The 21,602-nt window shown below is 56.9% G+C and overlaps 1 protein-coding gene across 3 annotated transcripts in view; it reads left to right on the top strand.

The window, feature by feature from the left end:
- The first annotated feature begins 16,574 nt into the window (after positions 1-16,574).
- Positions 16,575-21,602, top strand: part of CERK (ceramide kinase) — a 59,627-nt gene continuing 54,599 nt past the window's right edge. The window contains exons 1-2 of one of the 3 annotated variants that reach the window (XM_058431223.1): positions 17,035-17,149; positions 17,458-17,598. Coding sequence is in view for 2 of the 3 variants with exons in the window: in XM_058431221.1 (XP_058287204.1) it covers positions 17,017-17,149 (133 nt within the window). In the remaining variant the exon portion in view is untranslated. Of the gene's footprint in view, positions 17,150-17,457; positions 17,599-21,602 lie in introns of all 3 variants that reach the window. The other 2 variants (XM_058431221.1, XM_058431222.1) reach the window with 2 other exon arrangements.

The raw sequence follows: 21,602 nt of genomic DNA, 5'->3' as shown, positions 1-21,602 counted from the left end.
TCATGGTAGACAGAGGAGGGCCATTATGCCACGGCTCATGCAAACAAGCCTCCTAAATGCACCCTTGAGAGGCATGGCACCCTTCACAGCCACCCTCAGCCCCTTCCGTCACCTTCGATCCTCTGCCATGCTCCTGCAGACCTCCTGCCCGGACCTCACCTGCAGGCCTCTCAGTCCCTTTCCCATGTGCATCTGCAACCCTCTCCACCTCTCAAGCTCAGCAAATTCCAGCATCCTCAGCATCCTCCTCATCCCCCCTCACCAGATGCCCAGTGGTGGGGAGGTAGGGGGTGGCAATGGGGGCAGGGGGTGGCAGTGGGGGTGGGGAGGGGATGGTGCACACAGTGGGTATCATGATTTGTATTTTAAAGATGAGAAAGTAGGGGCTTCAAGAGGCAAAGTCCCCCAGCTAGAGTGAAGGGAACAGGGTTTGGAGTCCAGCTGCTGACCCCACAGCCCACTCACTGTCCAGTTCACCTTGCAGGGCCCTGGCCACAGTCCTACTGCTAATCGGAAACACAACCAGCTGTGGCATTTCCTCCCATGGTCCTTTGCAGCACGTGGGTCCCCACCCCCACCCTTAGCAAGCGTGCAGGAGCCACAGTCGGCCGTGACTCATGGCCAGTCCAACCCAAAGTGACTCAGGCAGGATAGAGAGAGGACAGCAGATGTCAAAGGGAGCCCAGACTGACCATCTGCAAGCTGCATCCTGGTCTCATGTCTCCTGTGTCTGATTACACTGTGCTGTAAACATGGCCAGCCCCCATTTTCCCACCTGTAAAATGGAGATGAGGACACCTGCCCTGTGTGTTTCCCAGAGTCATGATGGGAATCCCCTGAACTAATGGACTGGAAGGCAGTTTGGAAACCAAAATCTCTGAGCAAATATGACAGAATGCAGAGTAGGGAGTGAGTCTATAAGTGACGTGAAGCCTGGCATGGAGTGGCAACTGGAAAGCCCTATGGCCCCATGGTGCTGTGTCATCCCTGGACTTCCCGCAGCTGCTAGAGTGAAGGAAGGAGCTGGTCTGTCACTTAACACCAGCAGAGAAAGTGGCCCAGAGAGCAGGCATCTCCCAGGTATCTGACTGGGCCTATCATGCTAGGAACTGGGGACACAGACCTGGGAACTCTGTGCCCTTATGACATCACAGCCTGGGGGCCAGGATGGAAAGTGTGGTGGGGCCACCAGCCTGAATGGTACTTTTGGGTGGACATAGACCCAGAAGTGCATGGCGTGGGGAGGCTGGCACTAAAGGGCCTGCCCGTGTGGCATCTCAGGCATGGACACCCTGAGGGTGAGGGGAGAAGGCAGACAAGGTGTTGGCGCCACACTTGTGCTGGGATTGTGCACGGTTTGGCATCCTGGTTCCAAGCTGAGCCCCCTGCAGTTGCAGAAGGCCACTTTGGTGGGGAGGGGATGCTCCTGGGTTCTGGTGGCATGGCCTGCCTGGCACAGTGTGGCACTGGTTGGAAAGAAAGACCGGGGGGGGTGGTCTTTTATTTTGAGACACTGCAAACACCTCTTTTCTCTGGGCCTCAGTTTCCCCAATCCTAAGAGCCTGCGGGTCAGGCCGAGTGGTAAGGTGGATGAACCCCTGACTTTGGAACCAGACAGACATGGATTTCAATCCTGCTGTGCAAATCTGGGCAGCCTTCTCAGCTGAGCCTGTTTCCTCACCTGCTGGCAGAGGGCTCAATGCAATCGGGCATGAACCTGGGCACATGACAGAATCCAGGCAGGGCTAATTGCTGTTTATAGTACTGACGCTTAGCGATCCAAACAAAAATAAAATTCAGGAATCTGGCCCTGTAGGGTCTGTACTGGCCACTCGGCATCATCCTCCCGCTTCCTCACCACCTTCGGATGACACTGGTTCTTCCAAAGGAGGGATGGTGGCTGCCCACCCAGGTCTCCCGGGGACACTGCAAGGGGTGGGGGGACGTGCCATTCTGGAGGAGTTAAGCTCGCTGGCAATGGATCCAAAGGCAGCCGTCCCCCCCACTCCCCTACCCAAGGGACCAAGCCACAGCTGGCATGAAGTGATGCCCTATGACACCTTCCAAGGAACTCCTGCCACATCTCCATCCCCTCTGTCACTGTGGAGAAGGACCCATCCTCACTGAAGCAGAGGCTCCCAGGGGCGTGGGGCAGGACTTGCGGGAAGCAAGAGCAGGGCCTGGGGATGGGGGTCGGGGAGGCATGGGACCCAGTGTTGGGCCCAGGGGTGCTAGGGGCCTGAGGGGCAGGGGCCAGGGCTAGAGGGGTGAGGGGCTGTGCTAAGCCAGGGAGCCCTCAAGGGCCACACGTTGGTGTGGTAACCCCTGTGTGTATCTGCTGGAGCAGGCTGAGTCCTCTGGTTACCCTGGCTTCCCACACCCCTCTTCCTTCACACATTTTGACCCCTAGGCAGCGTCTCCACTTGGGAAGGCCCAAGGCCCAAACTTAAAGTGTTCCTGGTGCCTGACCCCAAATCTCTTGTTTTAGGATTGGGGAAACTGAGGTCCCGAGAAGCAAGGCACTTGTGGTGTTTTGCAGGGGGAGATCCCCGGTCTCTCCTCTTTCCATCCAGTGCCACACTGTGCCAAGCAGGCTGTGCCAGCAGAACCCAGGAGCATTCCCTCCCCATCAGAGTGGCCCTCTACAACTGCAGGGGGCTCAGCTTGGAACCAGGACCTCCCATGTCTGCTGATGGGGAAGGTGAGAGCAGCCTTCCCGAGGGAAAAACGCCTGGCCCTAGCCCATGTGGACCTCCAGGACGCCGGGACCTTCCCATGGGAGGGGCAGTGCTGTGCAGGCCACCTGCCCTTGCCACAGCAGTCACGACCATCTCTAGATGGCACAGAGAGAAGCAAAGGCTGCAGCCACCTGCAGTCTTTCACCAAGAATAAGCTGTGGCCAGAACTAATGGACACATAGGCTGCTTGGAATGGTGCCTGGTTAATAAGAATGCATCCATGTTGGACATGAGACGCCTGCACAGTGTTCTGGGAGCCCCAGGGGAGCCCAGCCTCAGCCGCCGGCAAAGAAATCGCCCAGATCCTTGATCACCACGTCCCTGTTGGTGCCCTTAGCAAAGGGCAGCCATGGAACCCAAGACCAGACACCTCCCCACTGTGAGTGTCAAGCAATGTGTGGAGGGTGTTGGTCAGCGGAGGACAAAGCCCAGGCCAACTGAGACAGGCAAGAGAGGGGGTCTCCAGCAGGGGGACCATCATCCAGGCACCCTCCCAGCTGCCAGGGCCGGGTCCTCACACCGCCTGCCACGCCTGCTCTGCTCTGTCCTTGGCTCTGTGAGTCCCTGCAGCAGGCTGTGTCCCAAACCAGCACCTCTCCCTCATCCCCATCACTCTGGCTATGGGAACTTCCAGTAGGTCATAGCCCCCCGCCTTCCTGACCGAGCTTCCCCGGGTCCTCACTTGATCGTTGATGACATACTTGACAGTGCACTGGATGTGACCTGAGGGAAGTGGGGAGATAGAGCCCCAGGGCCTGGAACCCTCTTGATCCTTCCTGGGCCTTCCCCCAGCTCTGTTGCCAGAAGGCAGAGTCAAGCCTGCGGACTGCAATGGCCTGCAAAGGGTCAGGCCCTCACTGTGGCAGGGGTCATTACAAAGGAGGAGGCTTTGCCCCCAGATGGGCCACGTTGTTTAGAAATGTTGATGGCAATTCTAGGAAAAGCAGCTCCACTTAGGAGGGCCCAAGGCTCTCATGTATACTGTTCCCAGTGCACAATGTGATTTGGTAGGGCGTGGGAGGAAGGGAGCAGGGAAAGTGGCCTGGGTAAGTCCCAGCCCCTCTCTGGGTCTCACCTTCCCCCTGTGTCAGACGGAGATAACTGCCACTGTCCTGCCCCTCTCCCAGGATTCTTCTAAAGATCAAGGGAGAAGGGAGGGAGCCCGAGGAGGAGAGGGAGGAGGAAGAAGAGCTGGAGAAGGAGGGAGGAGGAAGGAGGAAGCAGGGGAGAGGGAGGCTGAATGGGAGCTGATGACCTTTTGGTTTAAGCCTCAGCGGAGCAGCTGAACCCTGAAAGAGGACTCATGGCTCTTAGCCCAGGATTCACTCCCAGAGCTGTCAGAGCTGGGCTGCACCCCCAGGTCCTAGCAGGGGCAGCTATCAGGCACCAGGCCAAGGCCAGGGGTGTGTGGCAGACTGGGCACCTGTTGGGGCCTGGTGGAGTGCGTGCCACGCCCTCCCCGCCCTGCCCCATTTCCTCGTTTCCTCGTTCACTCCTGTCAGCCACTGACCCCAGACCCTGTTCCACGGCTGCTGGCCTCGGCCATGCCTGGAGTCGGACCTGCCAGGCATCCTGCCCATGGCACAGCGGGGCTGTTAGAGCCAAGAGAGGGGGCCCTGGTCCCCTGCTGGCCTCTCCCCATGGCCCTCCCCAGTGATTGCTGCCCAGCACCCCCCATCATAAAACGCTCTGCTCAAGAGCCGTCAGCGGCTGCCTGTGTCTGTGGGAAACAGCGGACTCCTCGCTCTGGGACCCAAGGCCTCTCCAGGCTGGGGGCTCCTCTTTTGCCGCTGCCCAGTACTCTGTCCCTCAACACACTCCAGCATGCCTGTTGCTGGCGCCCTCTGCCTGGGAGCCATCCCTCACCCTGCACCCTCACTCACTGAAATCACTGCATGCTTTGAGACCGGGCAAACACCTCACCCCACCCCCGGCTCCAGACTTCCAGCCCCCAGCTTCCAGGGCTTGCTCCCTCCCGTGGGCCCCTCCCTGAGTATAAACTGACATTGTCTTTGGGGAACTTGGCCTTTCCTTCCACTCCCATGGGGAGCTCCTACAGGGCAGAATCACGACCCACACGGGCTCCAGTGGGCACAGACAATGGGCTGGGGAGTGCTAGCAGCCGAAGGATTCGGGGACGTGTTAAGGGACTAGGCGTTGTTTCTCCCACGCAAGAAGATGCCTGAAGCCTCCTTTCCTCATGCCATCCACCCACGGCAGGAGTTCCAGCCTCCTGATGCCCTGCCCCCATGACCCTAGCCCCATACCATGCTGGATGCCACTGGACGTCTGGGAAAGCCCCTGACGCACATCCTAAGAGGCAGTTTCCCCAGAGCTGCCCCACGCCTCCTCTCCCTTCATCCCCTGCAAGGCAGTTTCCCCAGAGCTGCCCCACGCCTCCTCTCCCTTCATCTCCGGGGCACCCCTCTGAGTCACAAGCATCACATCACCCACTGGAAATCTGGAAATGCCACATGCAGCCAAAGAGCTGGCCAAGGGTCAGGTGGCCCCAATTCCATGTGACCTGGACACATCCCAGCCCCCTTCTGAGCGTCATCTTCCCATCTGTAGGATGAGGTAATCAGCACTGTCCTGCATGCCTAGAAGGGTTCTTCTAAATATCAGATGAGACAATACATGGGAAAGTGCTATAGGGAGATCCAAGTATCCCACAAATGTCTGGGATCGGTACTGAATGGGTGAGAAGGCTGCGTGACTCCACGCACAGCTCTATGAACTTCTCTGAGACCAGCCTGCAAGACCTGTTGGGTGAGACCTCCAGCACAGAGGTCCTCCGTGAAGGCTTGAGGAATCTGTTTTCACAACCCCTAAGCCTCATTCCACTTTTCTACCGCAACGCACAACACAAAATGTTTCCTTCGGGTGACATCCTGCCGCTTGCCCTGCAGAATTCCTGCCCTGGCTGTCAGCCGCCAGCCAGCCCTGATTCAGAGACTGTTTACCCGCAAGTGGATGGCGGCAGCCTGACCAAGGAGCATCTCGTGAACATCTTCCTGTGGATCTGAGTTAACACCGTGACTCGCAGACAGGCCACTTCAGGCTGTTCTTCACTGGAAGAGGAAGAAGATTAAACCGTGGAATTTTTTTTCCTTCATGGGACAAAGCAAGCTCTGTGTACCTCAAAACTTGGCCCTTCCTACATATTGCTCCCAGGGAAGTCACAAAATGTACAGAGAAAGCAGCAGCTAGTCGGCTGTGTCTGTGGGAAACGGCAGACTCAGGATGTGCCCACAGAGCCTTGGAGTAGCAGAGCAGGTGGGCACCTTAGATTCCTGCCTCCAATACTCCCATTTTGTGGGTGGGCAAACTGAGGCCTCGAAACTAGCAATATATTTAAGACAGAGCTAGACTCAGCCCTAGCTCCCCTGCCAATGCTGTTTCTGTCACCCCTCCACTCTTGACGGTAAGCAGCCCCTGGTGGGGAGGAAGGAGAGAGGACAGAGGAGATGCTGGGGCGAGAGAGTAGCCACCTTGGGGAGGGAAGGGGGTGAAGGCACAAGCGAAGCAGTGGCCTCTGGGAGGCTCTCCTCTCAGCCCTGGTTCTTGGGAGGCTGTTGCAGGAGCTACAGGGGCAGGTTAGAGGGGCAGTCCCGAGAAAGGCCACCCCACTTCCTACCCCCTAAGCAGTCACTGGCAGCGAAGCCGAGCTGCTTGGACCCTGACCGCTGAGACCCAGGCTTCCCTTTGAATGTGGGAGGGATTTGGGTGGGGAAGCACGTTCTAGGTCCCATCGTCACCAGGACAGACACTGAGAGACACCTGGCTTCCTACAACCCCCATGTCTGCTTTCAGGGCAAGTGGGGGCAGCAAGGGGATGGGAATGGCACAAGCTCCCTGGTTGGCCAGTGAAGCAGCCTGACCACAGAGGTCCCTCAGCTCCCTGCCAGGGTTCTCTCCTGGCACCAGGTGCCCACCTATACAAGAGGCCAGAGTTCAAGTGGACAGAGGCAGACACCGGATCTCAGCAGCAGCAACGTCATACTGGCTCTGTGCTAGGCTCCATCTGGGCATCTATCCCTCAGCTGTCCTCTGGGGGCCGTGGCCAGTGAGCAGGTGACCACCCAGGCCCAGGTGCAGAGTGATTCAGGGCCTGGGCCCCTGACCCTGGGTGGGACAGAGCAAGGCAGGTCCCCCCTGTATCTCACTGTGCGTCAAAAGGACCACCTGCATTCAGATCCCCTGAGGAGGGTGTGAAAAGTGCGGATTCTCACCCCACCTTGCCTCAAATCCAATGAATCAGCATCTCTGAGGGTCTGTGCCTCCCGGCCCCAAATGCTTTCACCCTTGACCAGTGGACAAGCAAGAAACAAAACTGGGTGCGTCCCCAAGGGAGGGGGCATCCTCCCAACCCCTCCTGTCTGTGGAAGAAGTCTGCACGTGGAATTTTCCGTATCCCACAAACACCCCTCTGCGGAGAGGCTGGGGCAGACCCACACGCCCTTGACTCCTGAGCAGCTGCTGATTGGCGCTGCTGTTCCATTTCTGCTCCGGGTCTAAATGAGGTCACCTCCCAGCACCACCTGAGATGAGCCCAGCAAGGGGAGCTCAGGGCCTGGGGTGCAGCTGGCCTAGCCCATCCCTGGGGACGGCTGTACAACCTGGAATCGGGACAACTTGAGCCATCCACCTCCTAAAAGTGAAAAGTTTCCCGGGACATGGGACTTGAAGCGCTAAACTAGGAAAGTCCAGCAAACCAGGGGGATTTGGTCACCAGAGGACAGCCCAGGGATGTCTGGGTGTGTCTCCGCCTGTGGGGAGTGCATGATGGTCACAGGAGCCCACTTCCCAGAGCCCCAAAACTCAGTCAGACCCAGCAGCTTGGTCCTGCCAGGATGGGAAGGAAGCGTGCAGCACAGGGGCTGCAGAGTCCAGCAGGGATCCCCTCTGCCGCTTAGCATCAGCAAGGCCCTGAGCGGGGAGTGCAGCCCTCCAAGTGCCTCTGGCTGCTGCCTGGGGACAGAAGTCCCTCCGGAGGTAGCCCCTGAGGCTTTCTCCCCCACCTTGGTCTCTTGATCGCTGTGCACAGACCAGCCTCAGAGAAACATGACCACAGCCGCCACCGAGTGAGCACCAACAGTACCCCAGACGCTGGGCTCAACAGTCTGCCAGGGCGGCTCGCTCTGATTTTATGAACTAACATTTAATGAGCCCTTATTATGCCAAGTGCTTTGCATTTACGATACTATTTAACCCTCGTAACATTCCATGAGGTTGGTTTTAGTATCTGCACTTACAGAGGAAGAAACCAAAGCATAGAGAAATCGAGTGATTTCTGGAAGGCGGAGGTTCTCATGAGGGATTTGGCAATGTCCGGGGGACACTTTGGGTTGTTTGGCCTTTGGTGAAGGCCAGAGATGCTGCTGCACATCCTGCAGTGCAGGGGATGGTACCTGCCACCAAGAGTGATGCAGCTCCAGATGTCCACAGTGCCGTCCTAGGAAACCCTGGCCCAAGATCTCACCGCCCTTCCTCGCAGAGTCTGGACTTGAATCTTGAGCCCTCAGCCATTCTGCTCTGTGATCATTATCCTCGTTTCGCATGTGAGAGAAAACTGAGGCTCTGACGGCGGGGTGAAGGCTCCCAGCGAGTGCAGGTGGAGCTGGGGCTCCACACGACCATCCTCCCTCTCTCCGCCTTCCCTGCGGTGCTATGAGCCTGCTTTCCTCCTGCCTTTCTGGCTTGGCCATCTCAGTTTCTTTCATGGGCTCCACTTGAAGCTGTTTTGTTTCTGCTCAGGGTCTAAATGAGGTCACCTGTTCACTGCCCTGCCTTTGAGTGTTGGTGGATGACCAGATTACTAATCCCACTGCAGGGCTACTCCAGCAAGTGAACAGAAGCACCAGCAACAATGAAGATAGCACAGTAGGCAGATACTAGGATTGTACCTGATAATCAAGGACATGGGGCTCCCTGGTCCTGGTCCCCTCCCCTCCTTGCTTCAAGCAGATCCACTCCCATCTATTCACCAAGGAATGACCTCCAGACTCCAACACAAAACCCCACAGGCACCGTGGGATGCTCCTTGCTCATGTTCCCACCCGAATGACAGGCACCCATCACCCCACATCCTGTCAATCACTGCATCCCATCGTTTCTGCTTTGTGACAACCTTGATCCGAATCCATCTGTTTCCATCCCTGCTGTCATGGCCCATTTGGGATACCCTAATCTCCTGCGTGGGCAGTCACCCTAGAAATTAATCTTTTATTTGGTAAAGTACACATAACATAAAATTTACCATTTTCACCATTTTTTTATTTTATTTTATTTTATTTTGAGACGGAGTCTTGCTCTGACACCCAGGCTGGAGTGCAGTGGCCCGATTTTGGCTCACTGCAACCTCTGCCTACTGAGTTCAAGCAATTCTCCTGCTTCAGCTTCCTGAGTAGCTGGAATTACAGGCGCCCACTACCACACCTGGCTAATTTTTGTATTTTTAGTAGAGACGGGGTTTCACTATGTTGGCCAGGCTGGTCTCGAACTCCTGACCTCAGGTGTACATATATAAGAATATATGTGGCCGGGCGCAGTGGCTCACGGCTGCAATCCCAGCACTTTGGGAAGCCGAGGCAGGTGGATCATGAGATCAGGAGATCAAGACCATCCTGGCTAATACAGTGAAACCCCGTCTCTACTAAAAATACAAAAAAAAATTAGCCAGGCGTGGTGGCGGGCGCCTGTAGTCCCAGCTACTCAGAAGGCTGAGGCAGAAGAATGGCGTGAACCAGGGAGGTGAACCTTGCAGTGAGCCGAGATCGTATCACTGCACTCCAGCCTGGGAGACAGAGCAAGACTCCCTCTAAAATAAATAAATAAATAAAACAATATATGTACAACATGGATGAACTGTAAAAACATCCACAGAGATAGAAGGTAGATTAATGGCCACGGCAGGTGGAAGGGAGGTGTGGAGAGTGAGGGCTAGTGGGTATAGGGTTTCTTTATGGGTAATGGAAATGTTCTAAAATCAATTTTAGTGATGGTTGTATTACTTTGTAAATATACTCATCAGCAGTGAACTGTACATTTTAAATGAGTGAATCGTATGTGAATTATATTTATTTACTTATTTTTATTTTATTTTATTTATTTATTTATTTATTTTTTGAGACGCAATCTCGCTCCGTTGCCCAGGCTGGAGAGCAATGGCGCGATCTCGGCTCACTGCAACCTCCGCCTCCCGGGTTCAAGCAATTCTCATGCCTCAGCCTCCCAAGTAGCTGGGATTACAGGCACGGGCCACCACTCCCAGCTAATTTTTATATTTTTAGTAGAGACAGGGTTTTGCTATGTTGGCCAGGCTTGTCTTGAACTCTTGACCTCAAGTGATCCTCCTGCCTTGACCTCCCAAAATGCTGGGATTACAAGCGTGCGCCACTGCACCCGGCCATATTTCAATGAAGCTGTTATTAACAGAACAAAACCTGGAGGACAGGCCTTGGATATGTGGCCTGGCCTGGCCACCACTGGTCAGCGACTTTCTCTGGCCCTGTTACCTTGGTCCCTCCCTTCACCAGACTCTCCCTTGCTTTACCACTGACTTGGGGCTGTGGATCCCATGTGGTGACTGCCTACTCCTGCATCCTGGGTGAGCACAGCACTCTGGACTTTGAGCCTTGGGCCTCTGTGCGCTAAGGTGTGGTTCCTGGCCTCTGCCCTGGCTGTGCTGGGATCCCAATGCATCTGCCAAGCCCTCCCATACACGGTTGCATTCGTGTCCATTCCTTTACGGTTTTGTGTCTTTGCTGTTCGGGGCCTGTGAATATACACAATGCTGTTATGTATTCATCAATCTGTATGATGATATATCTATCATTACCTTTAAAAAAATTTTTTGGCCGGGCACAGTGGTGCACGCCTGTAATCCCAGCGCTTTGGGACGCTGAGGCAGGCAGATCACCTGAGGTCAGGAGTTCGAAACTAGCCTGGCCAACATGGCAAAACCCTATCTCTACTAAAAATACAAAAAATTAGCTGGGTGTGGTGGTGGGTGCCTGTAATCCCAGCTACTCGGGAGGCTGAGACGGGAGAATCATTTGAGCCCAGGAGGCAGAGGTTGCAGTGAGCCGAGATTGCGCCACTGCACTCTAGCCTGGGCGACAGAGCAAGACTTTGTCTCAAAAAATAAATAAAAAATTTTTTGTTTACGGACATGCTCATGACACAGCCTCAGAAGGTCCTGACAGCATATGACATATGCCCCATTATTGCCTTTTTTTTTTTTTTTGGAGATGGAGTTTTGCTCTTGTCGCCCAGGCTGGAGTGCAATGGCACAATCTCGGCTCACTGCAACTTCTGTCTCCTGGGTTCAAGCGAGCTCCTGCCTCAGCTTCCCGAGTAGCTGGGATTACAGGCACCCACCACCATGCCCAGCTAATTTTTTGTATTTTTAGTAGAGACGGGGTTTCACCATGTTGGTCAGGCTGGTCTTGAACTCTTGACCTCAGTGATCCACCTGCCTCAGCCTCCCAAAGTGCTGGGATTATAGGCATGAGCCGCCACCACACCCTGCTAATTTTTTTGTACTTTTAGTAGAAAAAACCTTTTGTACTTTTAGGTTTCACCATGTTGGCCAGGCTGGTTTTGAACTCTTGACCTCAGGTGATCTGCCCGCCTAGGCCTAGTAAAGTGCTGAGATTACAGGCATGAGCCACCACGCCAGGCCATCATACCCACTATACCCACTCTTTTTTTTTTTTTTTGAGACAGAGTCTCACTCTGTCTCCCAGGCTGGAGTGCAGTGGCGCCATCTTGGCTCACTGTAAGCTCCGCCTCCTGGGTTCACGCCATTCTCTTGCTTCAGCCTCCCGAGTAGCTGGGACTACAGGCGCCCACCACCACACCTGGCTAATTTTTTGTATTTTTAGTAGAGACGGGTTTCACCATGTTAGCCAGGATGGTCTCGATCTCCTGACCTCATGATCTGCCTGCCTCAGCCTCCCAAAGTGCTCGGATTACAGGTGTAAGCCACCGCGTGCGGACCATACCCTCTCTTTAAGCTGGAGTCAGCACCCTCTGCACACGCCTCCAGGTGGTGTTATTTTCAATTTCATGGGTTTGTTGGAGCAGGTTTTCTTCTTTTACTCTCAGTGCACCAGGCTCCAAATGTGGCCCCATCCCTCATCCTCTTGTCCCCAGACCTGCCTGCCTCCAGTCCCTGGCTAGGGGGAGTCACTGGTGCCTCCACCTCCCACTCGCTGGCTGAATCAGATCACCTGTCTCCTGGGCATCTTGCTATTTTCTCACTATTTTTTTATAGGCCTCAAATATAAAAAGGCAAACAAGACACACCCAGCAAGCTATCTAGCCTGGCCTTATCAGTCTCGAAATCACAGTTTATGGCACTCCTGAGCGCTCACAGCCTCTGGCTGTGTGCTCACAGCCTAGGCTCCAGGTCCCGTCTCCCCAGTGATCTCACTCCACCCGACCAGGGTGTGCAAAAGCCACTCAGCTGGACCCCGTGCGGGGTCACAGATGTCACCAGGATGGGGGCCTCTTGGGGTAACTCTTCCCCCAAACTCCCAAGGCTGGATATTGCTGTGCCTCCAGTACCCGGAATGAGTCAAGGCCGCATTGCATCAGTGGGAAATGGACACCTTATTGAAGACACCAGAAGAGGCAGGTGCACACCCTCCCCTGGGTGCTGGTAAGCTGGCTTGCTCTCAGGGCATTTTCGGTTTGGAGTGGAAACCCTGAACATGGCCAACAGGGTGCCAGGCAGTGAAGAGGGCAGGCTTCAGAGTCTGGCAGTCCTGGGTTCATTCCCAGTTCTGCCCCTGGTCCGCTGGATGACCCTGGCCTGCTCCTCTAGCCTCTCTGGGACTCAGTTTTCTTATCTTTAGTAGGGTAGTATCACCTTGAGGGTGAAATGTGCTAATGCTAAGCAGAGTGACAGACATCCTGTTGGTGCCCAACAGAGGCAGGTCACCCAGGCGGGAACCTGCAGGGTTTAGGCCAAAACCAAGCCCAGCCTTTGGAGTCCTCCCCCCGGGTGTGATGTCCCCCCGGCCCTCCAGGGGTGTGAACGGTCCTGATCCCTGGCTGCCTTTGGAACTACCCCAGGCTAGCCTCACCTCCCTAGCCTTTTAGCTTGGTTCCACTGCCCCCTGAGGGCCATCCTCCACTTCAGCCCAGGCTCTAAGTCTGTCTTCCCTAGATGGGCAGGTTGAGGATGGGCAGGGCAGCATTGTCTTCCTGTAAGAGGAGCTGAGGCAGGACAGTCCTGCACGTCCTGGAGGGTGGAACAGACTGGCCCACCCCAGTGCCCAGGGAGCAGTGCCCGCTGAGGCTGAAGCCTGGAGCTTGTGTCATCCACGGTTCCCACATTTCAGACTCTCCCATGGCAGGGAGACCCCAAAGCCTGGAACAGGGGAGCCTGGAGCACCCCCGCAACCCATCTAATTACCTTTCTGTACAACCGGAGCAGGCCAGGTTACTTTTGTGGGTCTTAGTTTTCACGTCTGTAAAAAGGGGTAAATAATACCCATTTCCAGGGGCTACTGTGTGGATTACGTGGCGACCATAGGGATGTGTGTTTTGTAGCGATCAGCTTTTACTCTCCAAATATCTGGGCCGCTTGGAGCCCAAGACATTTCTTCCAGACCCTTGAGGAGAAGCCTTGGATTCTCCTTTGTAAGGCAGTCAGCCTTGAAGAGGAGCGTGGGAGGCTTCTCCATGAGGGTGGAGGGCTGAGGGTGGACGGCAGAGGATGGCATTCCTGGCAGCCCACGTACAGCTGGTGCCGGGATCCTCCCACCCCAACCCAGCATTCTAGTTTCTGTTGTCAGATGGTGGTGCTGACTTCACAAGACAGGGAGTCTTGGGAGATAAGCTGGAAGGATTGGCACAGCAAACAAGGCCAGGGGCCCAGGAAGAGAAGGGAAGAATAGATCAGAGGCCATGGAGGGGACCATGCTAGACGGGGCTGCTGGTGCCAGGCTCCTGCTGGTGGCCAGGGCTCCGTGGACAGGAGGGGCCAGGGCCCATGGTACGGATGACCCAGTGGGTGGGAGACTCATGGGTATGGAGTTGGACCAGCTTAGACAGAACCTCAGGAGCCAGGTGGCCCGTGAGTGGGACAACCGGGCCGCCCAGGGGAATGGGTGCTGGCCGCCGCTGGGCAGGATGTCTGGCTTAGCAGGCCCCAGGGCCATCAGGCCACCAGGCAGCAGCCCAAGCCTGCAGACTGGACACAAGACGGGGTCAGGTGGCAGGTCAGGGCCTGACTAATTAGGACCAGAACTCCAGGCTGCTGGGGCTGAGCCCATGCTCTCTGGCCTACCTGGCAGCTCAGGGCCCTGTGCAGAGCTGAAACCAGCCATGTACACAGCAGGGTAGCAACAGGTTGGGGCATCAATTGTTCTGAAGTGCCACAAGGAGAAGTGAGGCCCTGTGGCAGCCGGGGGTTGAAGTGCCATGCAGTGAGCTGCCAGGGGACTCTGTGGCATGAAGAAACAAGATGTGGGTTGAAGGAGAAGGTGAGTGGGGGGCCTCCCAGGCAGACGTGTGGGAAGGGCATTTTGGGCAGGGCCTAAGGTGGGAAAGGTGTGACTGCCAGGGAAGAGGTGGATGAGGTACCGGGAGGTCCTCAGGCAGCCAGGGCTGGCCTCGTCTACATTTTCAAAGCTCCTGTGGCCTTCGCAGCCAGCTCCTGAAGGGCCCCCTGGGTCTGACACACAGCAGGGACCTGAGGGCTGCTCTGGGGTGGAGCTGCTCTTCCCTCCCATCCCTCCAGTGCTGTGCCCAGAGTCATGGCCCTGGCCCCACACAGGGCCTGACCCCCACCCAACCCCTCTCCCATGCAACTCAACTGCAGGACGTGCATCTTCTGGAAACCTGGGCTTCGTGACATCACCCTCTCTCCCTGAGCATGAGCATGGGGCCCTGCAGTGGCCAGGCCCCTCCCCAGCCCATCCTAGGACTACAGGTCCCCTGGGTCTGCTCAGGCTGCCATAACAAAATATCACGGACTGGGTGGCTTCAACAACAGCAATCTGTCATCTCCCATTAACAGTCCGCAGAAGCTGGAAGTCTGAGGTCAAGGTCCAAGCCCACAGGGTTGGCCTCCTGGAGGTCAGTCTCTCGTTGCCCTTTCCCATGGCCACCCCTGTGTACTCACGCCTCGGGGGTCTGTGTGTGTCCACATTTCCTCTTCTGTTTTTTTGAGACGGAGTTTCGCTCTCGTCACCCAGGCTGGAGTGCAATGGCGCAATCTCAGCTCACCGCAACCTCCACCTCCTGGGTTCAAGCAATTCTCCTGCCTCAGCTTCCGGAGTAGCTGGGATTCAGGAGCGCACCACCACACCCAGCTAATTTTTGTATTTTTAGTAGAGACAGGGTTTCACCATGTTGACCAGGATGGTCTCCAATGCCTGACTTCAGGTGATCCACCCGCTTCAGACTCCCAAAGTGCTGGGATTACAGGTGTGAGCCACAGAGCCCGGTCATCACTTCCTCCTCTTGTAAGGACGCGTTGGATGAGGCCCCCCTAACAGCCTTATTGCATCTCCTGTGTGTTTTGTAACTGATGTTGCTGTCTCCCCCAGTGGAGCTCCACTGGGGCCTAAGCAGTTCTGAGTCCTCTCTGGGCCCCCCACTCTGGCTGCAGGATTTTAGGCCGAGGCGTGCAGCCAAAGGACAGCAATGTGAATATGCCAGGAGGGGCAGGGGGAGCCTGAGCACAGGGATGCCCAGGGAAGAGGTCCCCAGCAGGGACGCTGGTGCTCCCGGGCCCCTGCCCATGCCACCCTTACCTGCCAACCCTCTTCGCAGGCAGCAGCACCCTCCTGCCACTGGCACGAGCTTTCCTTTCCAAGTAAGTTTCAGATCCACATTTCCCAGGCCTCAGAGCGGCAGCTGTGGGAGGGAGGAGGCCGGGCAGGCCTTGCTGCTGCACACCCCACTGTGTGCCACGATCAGGTACTGCCTGCTAGGACTCTGACTGGGCCCACGGTGGCTGCAGGACTGTCCTGGGGCCTTCACTGCATGGCCTGAACAGGGGCTGGGCTCCCAGGGAGGAATGAGTCATGGCTGGTTCCCGCCCCTATAGACAGTCACAAGGAGCTGGCGGGGTAAGACCTGTACATGAGGCCACCTGGTGCCAGGCACAGCAGCAAGGCCACGTGGACGTGGCCCACCCCACCTCTGTCTGCAGCAGCAGGGCTGGGCAGGGGAGCCGAGGGGAGGGGCAGGCCTCAGACCTCAGTGTCACAGCCAGACAGTGTCAGTGTGAGCCTAGGCTCTGCCACACTGGAGCCCTGTGCTCTTGGGCAAGTGACTTAACCTCTGTGAGCACAGTCTTCACTGATAAATCAGGGAGGGATGTGCTCTCTGAGCCAGGTTGTGGCTGCTTCCTATGGGGCTGTGTTAGGCACTGCGGGCACAGAGACTGGAGCTTGCATGAAGGGGCAGGCCGTGCTCTGAAGGCAGGGCTGGAGTCCCTGCAGGCTGGTGATTCCTTCAGCTGGGGGGTCAGGGAGGCCTTCCTTGGGAGGCGGTGAATTGAGGCCACAGGGGCCATGTTTCTCCAAGTCTGGGTCCCAGGCTCCTGTTCCTAGGGCCAGCTCCTGGGCGGGTGCTCAGCTGTCTGCTCTGTGGCTTCAGGCCCCAGAGCAGTTCAAAGGGCCAGCGCCCCCGCCCCCTAAAAAGACCTCTGCCTCCTGAAAGCCTTACCTGCCTGCTGGGGCCCAGCTGCAGGCCCCCTTCCAGGCCGACAGGAGGCCAGGATCGAAGAGGGCACCCGCCGCCCAAGGTCACGCCGCCAGTGGCGCCCCCATCCAGGCCCGCCCCCCGCCCGCGCTCGATCGCCAGGACTGCATTTCCGCGCCGCCCGGACCCCGCCTGAACCGAGGCCCGCGCGGAAGGCGCCACTGAGTCCCGGCTGGCCGCGGGAGCGGCAGATTCAGCACCCGGCACCCGCCGGAGAGGAGAGGAGAGAAAGGCAGCCGCCTCCCGGCCCCAGCGCCCTGGCCGCGGCTAGCCCCATCCCGGCCCCCTCCTCTGCCCTCTTCTCCCCTTCTCGGGTCCCCCCCCGCCTCTCCCCGACTCCCAGCCCCTCCTCTACCCGCCCCTCCTCCTCGCCCCCGCCCCGCCCGGCCCCTCCGCGGTCCCCGCCGCCCGCGTACGGGGTGACGCAGCGCCGCCTCCCGCAGCCTGCCGCCCGCCGCCTGCCGCCCGGGCCACTGCAGGGGCCGCTAACGGTCCGGCGCCCCTCGGCGTCCGCGCGCCCCCAGCCTGGCGGACGGGCCCGCCGGCGGATATGGGGGCGGCGGAGCCGCTGAACTCCGTGCTGTGGGTGAAGCAGCAGCGCTGCGCGGTGAGCCTGGAGCCCGCGCGGGCTCTGCTGCGCTGGTGGCGGAGCCCAGGGCCCGGAGCCGGCGCCCCCGGCGCGGGTGAGTGTCGCCGCCGCCCGGGTTCGGCCGGACCTGGCCAGGGAGCGGGGGCGGCGTGGGGGACCGGGTGCAGGGAGCGAGCGGCCGTGGTAAGGCCGGGGGCCCTGGGAGTGCAGGCGCCAGGGAGGGGTCTGGGCAGGCGGGAGGGAGGCCGGGGCCAGGGGCCGGGCTGGGCGCCGCCGTCTGCTCCGGGAACCGGAGGACAAAGCGCCGCGCAGTGGAGGGGAGGCCGGCGCCCCATCCCCGCGGGGAGGTGGGACCCGGGGCGCGGGCGCGGGGTCGTGGCCCCCGATACGGTCTGTCCGCAGGGCACCTCTGGACAAGACGGACTGTCCACATGGATCCTGATGGGGGTGCCAGGCGCTCCCCACCCCGTGCATTGCAGTTTAATCCAAGAACAGATGCTTTTCTTTAGCAAGGATCCGAAACCTGAGAGGCGCCCTTGCAGGGTGAGGACTTCCTGTTAAGAAGTTAAAGAAGGGGCCCCTGACCTTCTGTGGGGTGTGCTCCCTGCTCGGGATGGGGGAATTGGTTTCGGTGCCACGGGTTGGCCACTTTCCCCGCAGAGGCCCTCCGGATGAGGAGAAGAGTGACTTTGGTAAACATGGAGGACGCACAGCCCACCCTGGAGGGCCGCGGTGCCGCGGCGGGACGGCCTCCTCAAGGCTCTAGGGCAGAGCTGTCTGGTGGCAGAGGGGTTGGCAGAGGCTTATAAAGAGGTGCCCTTCCACACTCCGGGGCAGCGGGAGGATTGCAGCAGCTCAGGTCTGGACAGTGAGAAGGGGAGGTGTTGGCGGCACGGGAGACCCAGGCTGGGTGGTAGCGATGTGTTCCATTTCATTCATGCACTCTTTGGCAAGTTTTTATTGTGTGCCTGCTGGGGAGGGGGGCCAGCATGTGTGACACAGTCGCTGCTGCAGCAGAGCTTTTTGCCTTAGAGGGAGAGACAGGGCACACAGAGACCGAGGGCTCTGCATTCCGGGGACAGATCCATCCAGGCAGGAAAAGCCGCGAGTATAAGGCCCTGAGACCAGCAGGAGGCCAGTGTGGCAGGAGTGAAGGGAGACGGGGGAGGGAGAGTGGGGCCCAGGTCTCCTGCAGCCTTACAGGCTGAGATGGGGACCTGCTTTTCACAGTGAGTGGAGTGGGAGCCCCTGGAGGGCCTTATCCAACTTAGCATTTTCCAGGGATCTTGTGGCCTCTGCATGGAGGACCCAGAGGAGGGATGGGTGCTGCGATGCGGAGGCTTTGGCCCTGTCCAGATGGGAGATGGAGGTGGGCAGGGTTGGATGTGGAGGGACTGAGTACGGGAAGGAGGTCTGTTGGAGCTGCTGTTTACTAGAAGAGAGAGCCCTGCAGGAGGACAGAGGGTTTGTTTTTGTTTTATGTTTATTTTTTTGAGTCGGAGTGTTGCTCTGTTGCCCAGGCTGGAGCTCAGTGCCATGATGTTGGCTCACTGCATCTCCTCCTCCTGGGTTCAAGCAATTCTCCCCACCTCAGCCTCGGAGTAGCTGGGATTACAGGTGTGCACTACCACGCCCGGCTAATTTTTGTATTTTTAGTAGAGACGGGGTTTCACCATGTTGGCCAGGCTGGTCTTGAACTCCTGAACTCAGGTGATCCGCCCACCTCGGCCTCTCAAAGTGCTGGGATTACAGGTATGAGCCACTGCGTCCAGGCTTTTTTCTTTTTAATTATTGGGGTGGGTGTGGCAGAGGCCAGGATTCATGGTGGATGTGCGGAGCTGGAATGACATCTTTAGACCCTGTGGGCAGTCAAGGTCAGGAGTTCTTCTGGGTGCTTTCTGGTGCTGAACTGTGAGGATCTGTGGGTTGGTTGCTGGTGGGGACAGAGTTGAACGTTAGGTAGGGCCAAGGTCGAGGGGTGGCCTCCGACCCATGACCAACACTTGGTTTCCAGCCCTGGGGTCACCTATCTGTGGCTGGGCATCTGAGACTTGACTTTCCTAAGGTATTTCTCATGTCCCCTTTGGGAGAAATGTCACACCTCAAATATCACCCACCAGGGCCCACACACAAGGAGAACAGAGCCTGGCCTGGGCCTGAAGGGTTTGTACTTTCTTGTAAATCCCTAGGCTTCAGGAAGATGACTGCCTCCCCCAAGCACTTCCTAAGTGCGGGCCACTGGGCTTCAAACTGGATGGGTTCCTGAGGGGCAGCTGCTCCGGTCCTAGGGCTGCAGGGGCCGATCTGCAGGGACTGGAAGTGACTGGCCCAATTAGCTGCTGTGCTTCTAGCCACTGGGCTGTAAGGCCTCCCTCAGGCTCCAGCAGCCACGGAGACGCCAGACCCCACCTTACAGGGCATCTGTGTGGGAGGTCAGTCATCACTGCTTTCTGCCTTGGCGTCCCCGGCCAGCTCCCATTATGGTTTCTGGTCCCCCGGGTCAGGGCTTGGTGTGGTGTGGCGTCTGCTTTTGTCCAGCCTGCCAGGGTTTGCCTCTCGGCATGCTTATTGCTTCACCCTTGCTAAGCCAAGGTGCTTTTGTGCAGGTTCATCCTGAGCTGCCTGACTGGCCTGCCGGGAGCTTGTTCCCTCTTGGAGAGGGAGGGCCCTGGTTTGTGGGGCCATGGATGGTGGGGCCCTGGCTGGTGGCCCTGGCTGGTGGGCTTCCTCCAGGAAGCAGCCTGCCCTCTCCACCCAGGAGTGCTCTCCCACGCAATGGGAAAACATCAACAAGCTGGGAGACGCTAAGTTGTGAATGAGTTCAGAAATACAGCCACACTGTCTCTAGTTTTTTTCTCATAACTTTACAGTCTCCAAAAGGAATCAGGCCCAGGTTCGATTCTTCTATGCTTGAGGTCAGTAGGGCCATAGTAGGGCAGAAGAATGTGAACCAGTTCACAGGACATTTAATTTGGTCAGCAAGGTGGCATTGCCCAGCCCTCCCCACTCCCCCAGGTGTATCTGGGCACACTGGGATTAATTAGGTTGAGGAATGATGAGAGGTGGAGAATTGTGCAAAAACTGGCCCTAGAAGGACCTGTGAGATGAGGCAGGAGCAGCCCTGGAGCTCCAGGTGACCGATGGGCTAAAGCCAAGGCCACTGTGTGTGCCCTGCTGGGGTGGCCGCTTAGTTATTCCGACTGCTTTGTTTTCTCCGTAGCATCACCCCTATTTCAGATGTGGACAGTAGGAGTGGGAATTGACTGGGCCCAGAGGCAGTGATGTGCAGAGGGAGCTGGCTTTGAACCCAGGCATGTGCAGTTTCCTCAGTGGGTCATCATGCTGGGACAGTGACTGGCTGTACAAGAGCAAAGACAAGGACTAGCAATTCAGATCGCTGCAGCTTCCTGGGCCTGGGTGAGGTCTGCACCTGGGGAAGCCGCGACAGCAAGTGCCCTGGGCCGCCAGCCTGGTGGGAAGTAGGGCAGGACAAAAACAGGAACTCGAAGTGGGTCATGCTCGTTGAACTGGAAACACTGCGTTGATATCTGGGTTATTTCCCCTGACTGTCGCAAAACACACGTAGATAAACCCTGCATTTATTCCTTTACAGTTGGGAATGGGAAGAGTGTGTGTGTGTATATGTGTGTGTGTGTGTGTGTGTGTGTGTGTGTGTGTGTGTGTGTGTGTGTTGAGGGGTGAGGGGGCTACTGCCCAGGCTCTACCTTGGTGGGAGGATCCTCCCCTTCCTTCCCCCAACCCCACTTGGGATGTCCCAGGCTGGTGGTGAACTCATTGGGCAGGTCAGTGCTGTATTTATAAAGTGTGTCCTCAGCACACCCTGCAAAGTGCCTGGCAAAACATAGGCATGCCACAGATACTTAAAAAAAAAGTTTTTCCTGCTTACAAAAGTAAGTCATGTTGATTTAGTAATATCTAGAAAACACAGAAAAGCATACACAAAAAGTCACTCTTCGACTTACACGTGATTAATATTTGGTATTTGTGTATGTGTAAATATGCATGAAAGAAAAGCTGAGAAAATATACTGCAGAGTGTTTTCCACGCTGCTAATTCCCCTCCTAAAACATGATTTTTAAAAATCGACATCACAAAATCAGACTTTAAGGGACATGTTGTTAATTTTGATAATTGTGTGCACCTGTGTAAACATCGCCCGGATAGCAGCAGTCCAGAACCTTCTCCTGGGCCCTGGGCTGTTTTCGCACCAGGGTCGGGCGCGATGCTAATAGAGTTTCATGTAAATGGAATCATGCCATGTGCACTTCTTTGTGCCCGGCTGCTCTGTCTCACTTTGTTTTTTTTAAGATTCATCATGTCAGCGATTCCTTCTTTCTGGTTACTAAGTCATATTGCATTGTGTGGGTGCACTAGTGTATCTGTTCACCTGCTGATGGGCTTCTGGACAGTTTCCGATCCATTCACCTTGATTATGTGGATAAAGACACCCTGATCCTTCAGGGGCTATGCTTTCGCTCCTCTTGGGTGCATATTTAAGAGTAGAAAGCTGAATTATAGGAAAATGT

Source organism: Hylobates moloch, unplaced genomic scaffold (genome assembly GCF_009828535.3).
Source record: "Hylobates moloch isolate HMO894 unplaced genomic scaffold, HMol_V3 SCAFFOLD_19, whole genome shotgun sequence".
NCBI classification, from domain to species: domain Eukaryota; kingdom Metazoa; phylum Chordata; class Mammalia; order Primates; family Hylobatidae; genus Hylobates; species Hylobates moloch.
Note: the sequence above shows the minus strand (reverse complement) of the source record. Positions and strands in the feature narration are given on the sequence as shown.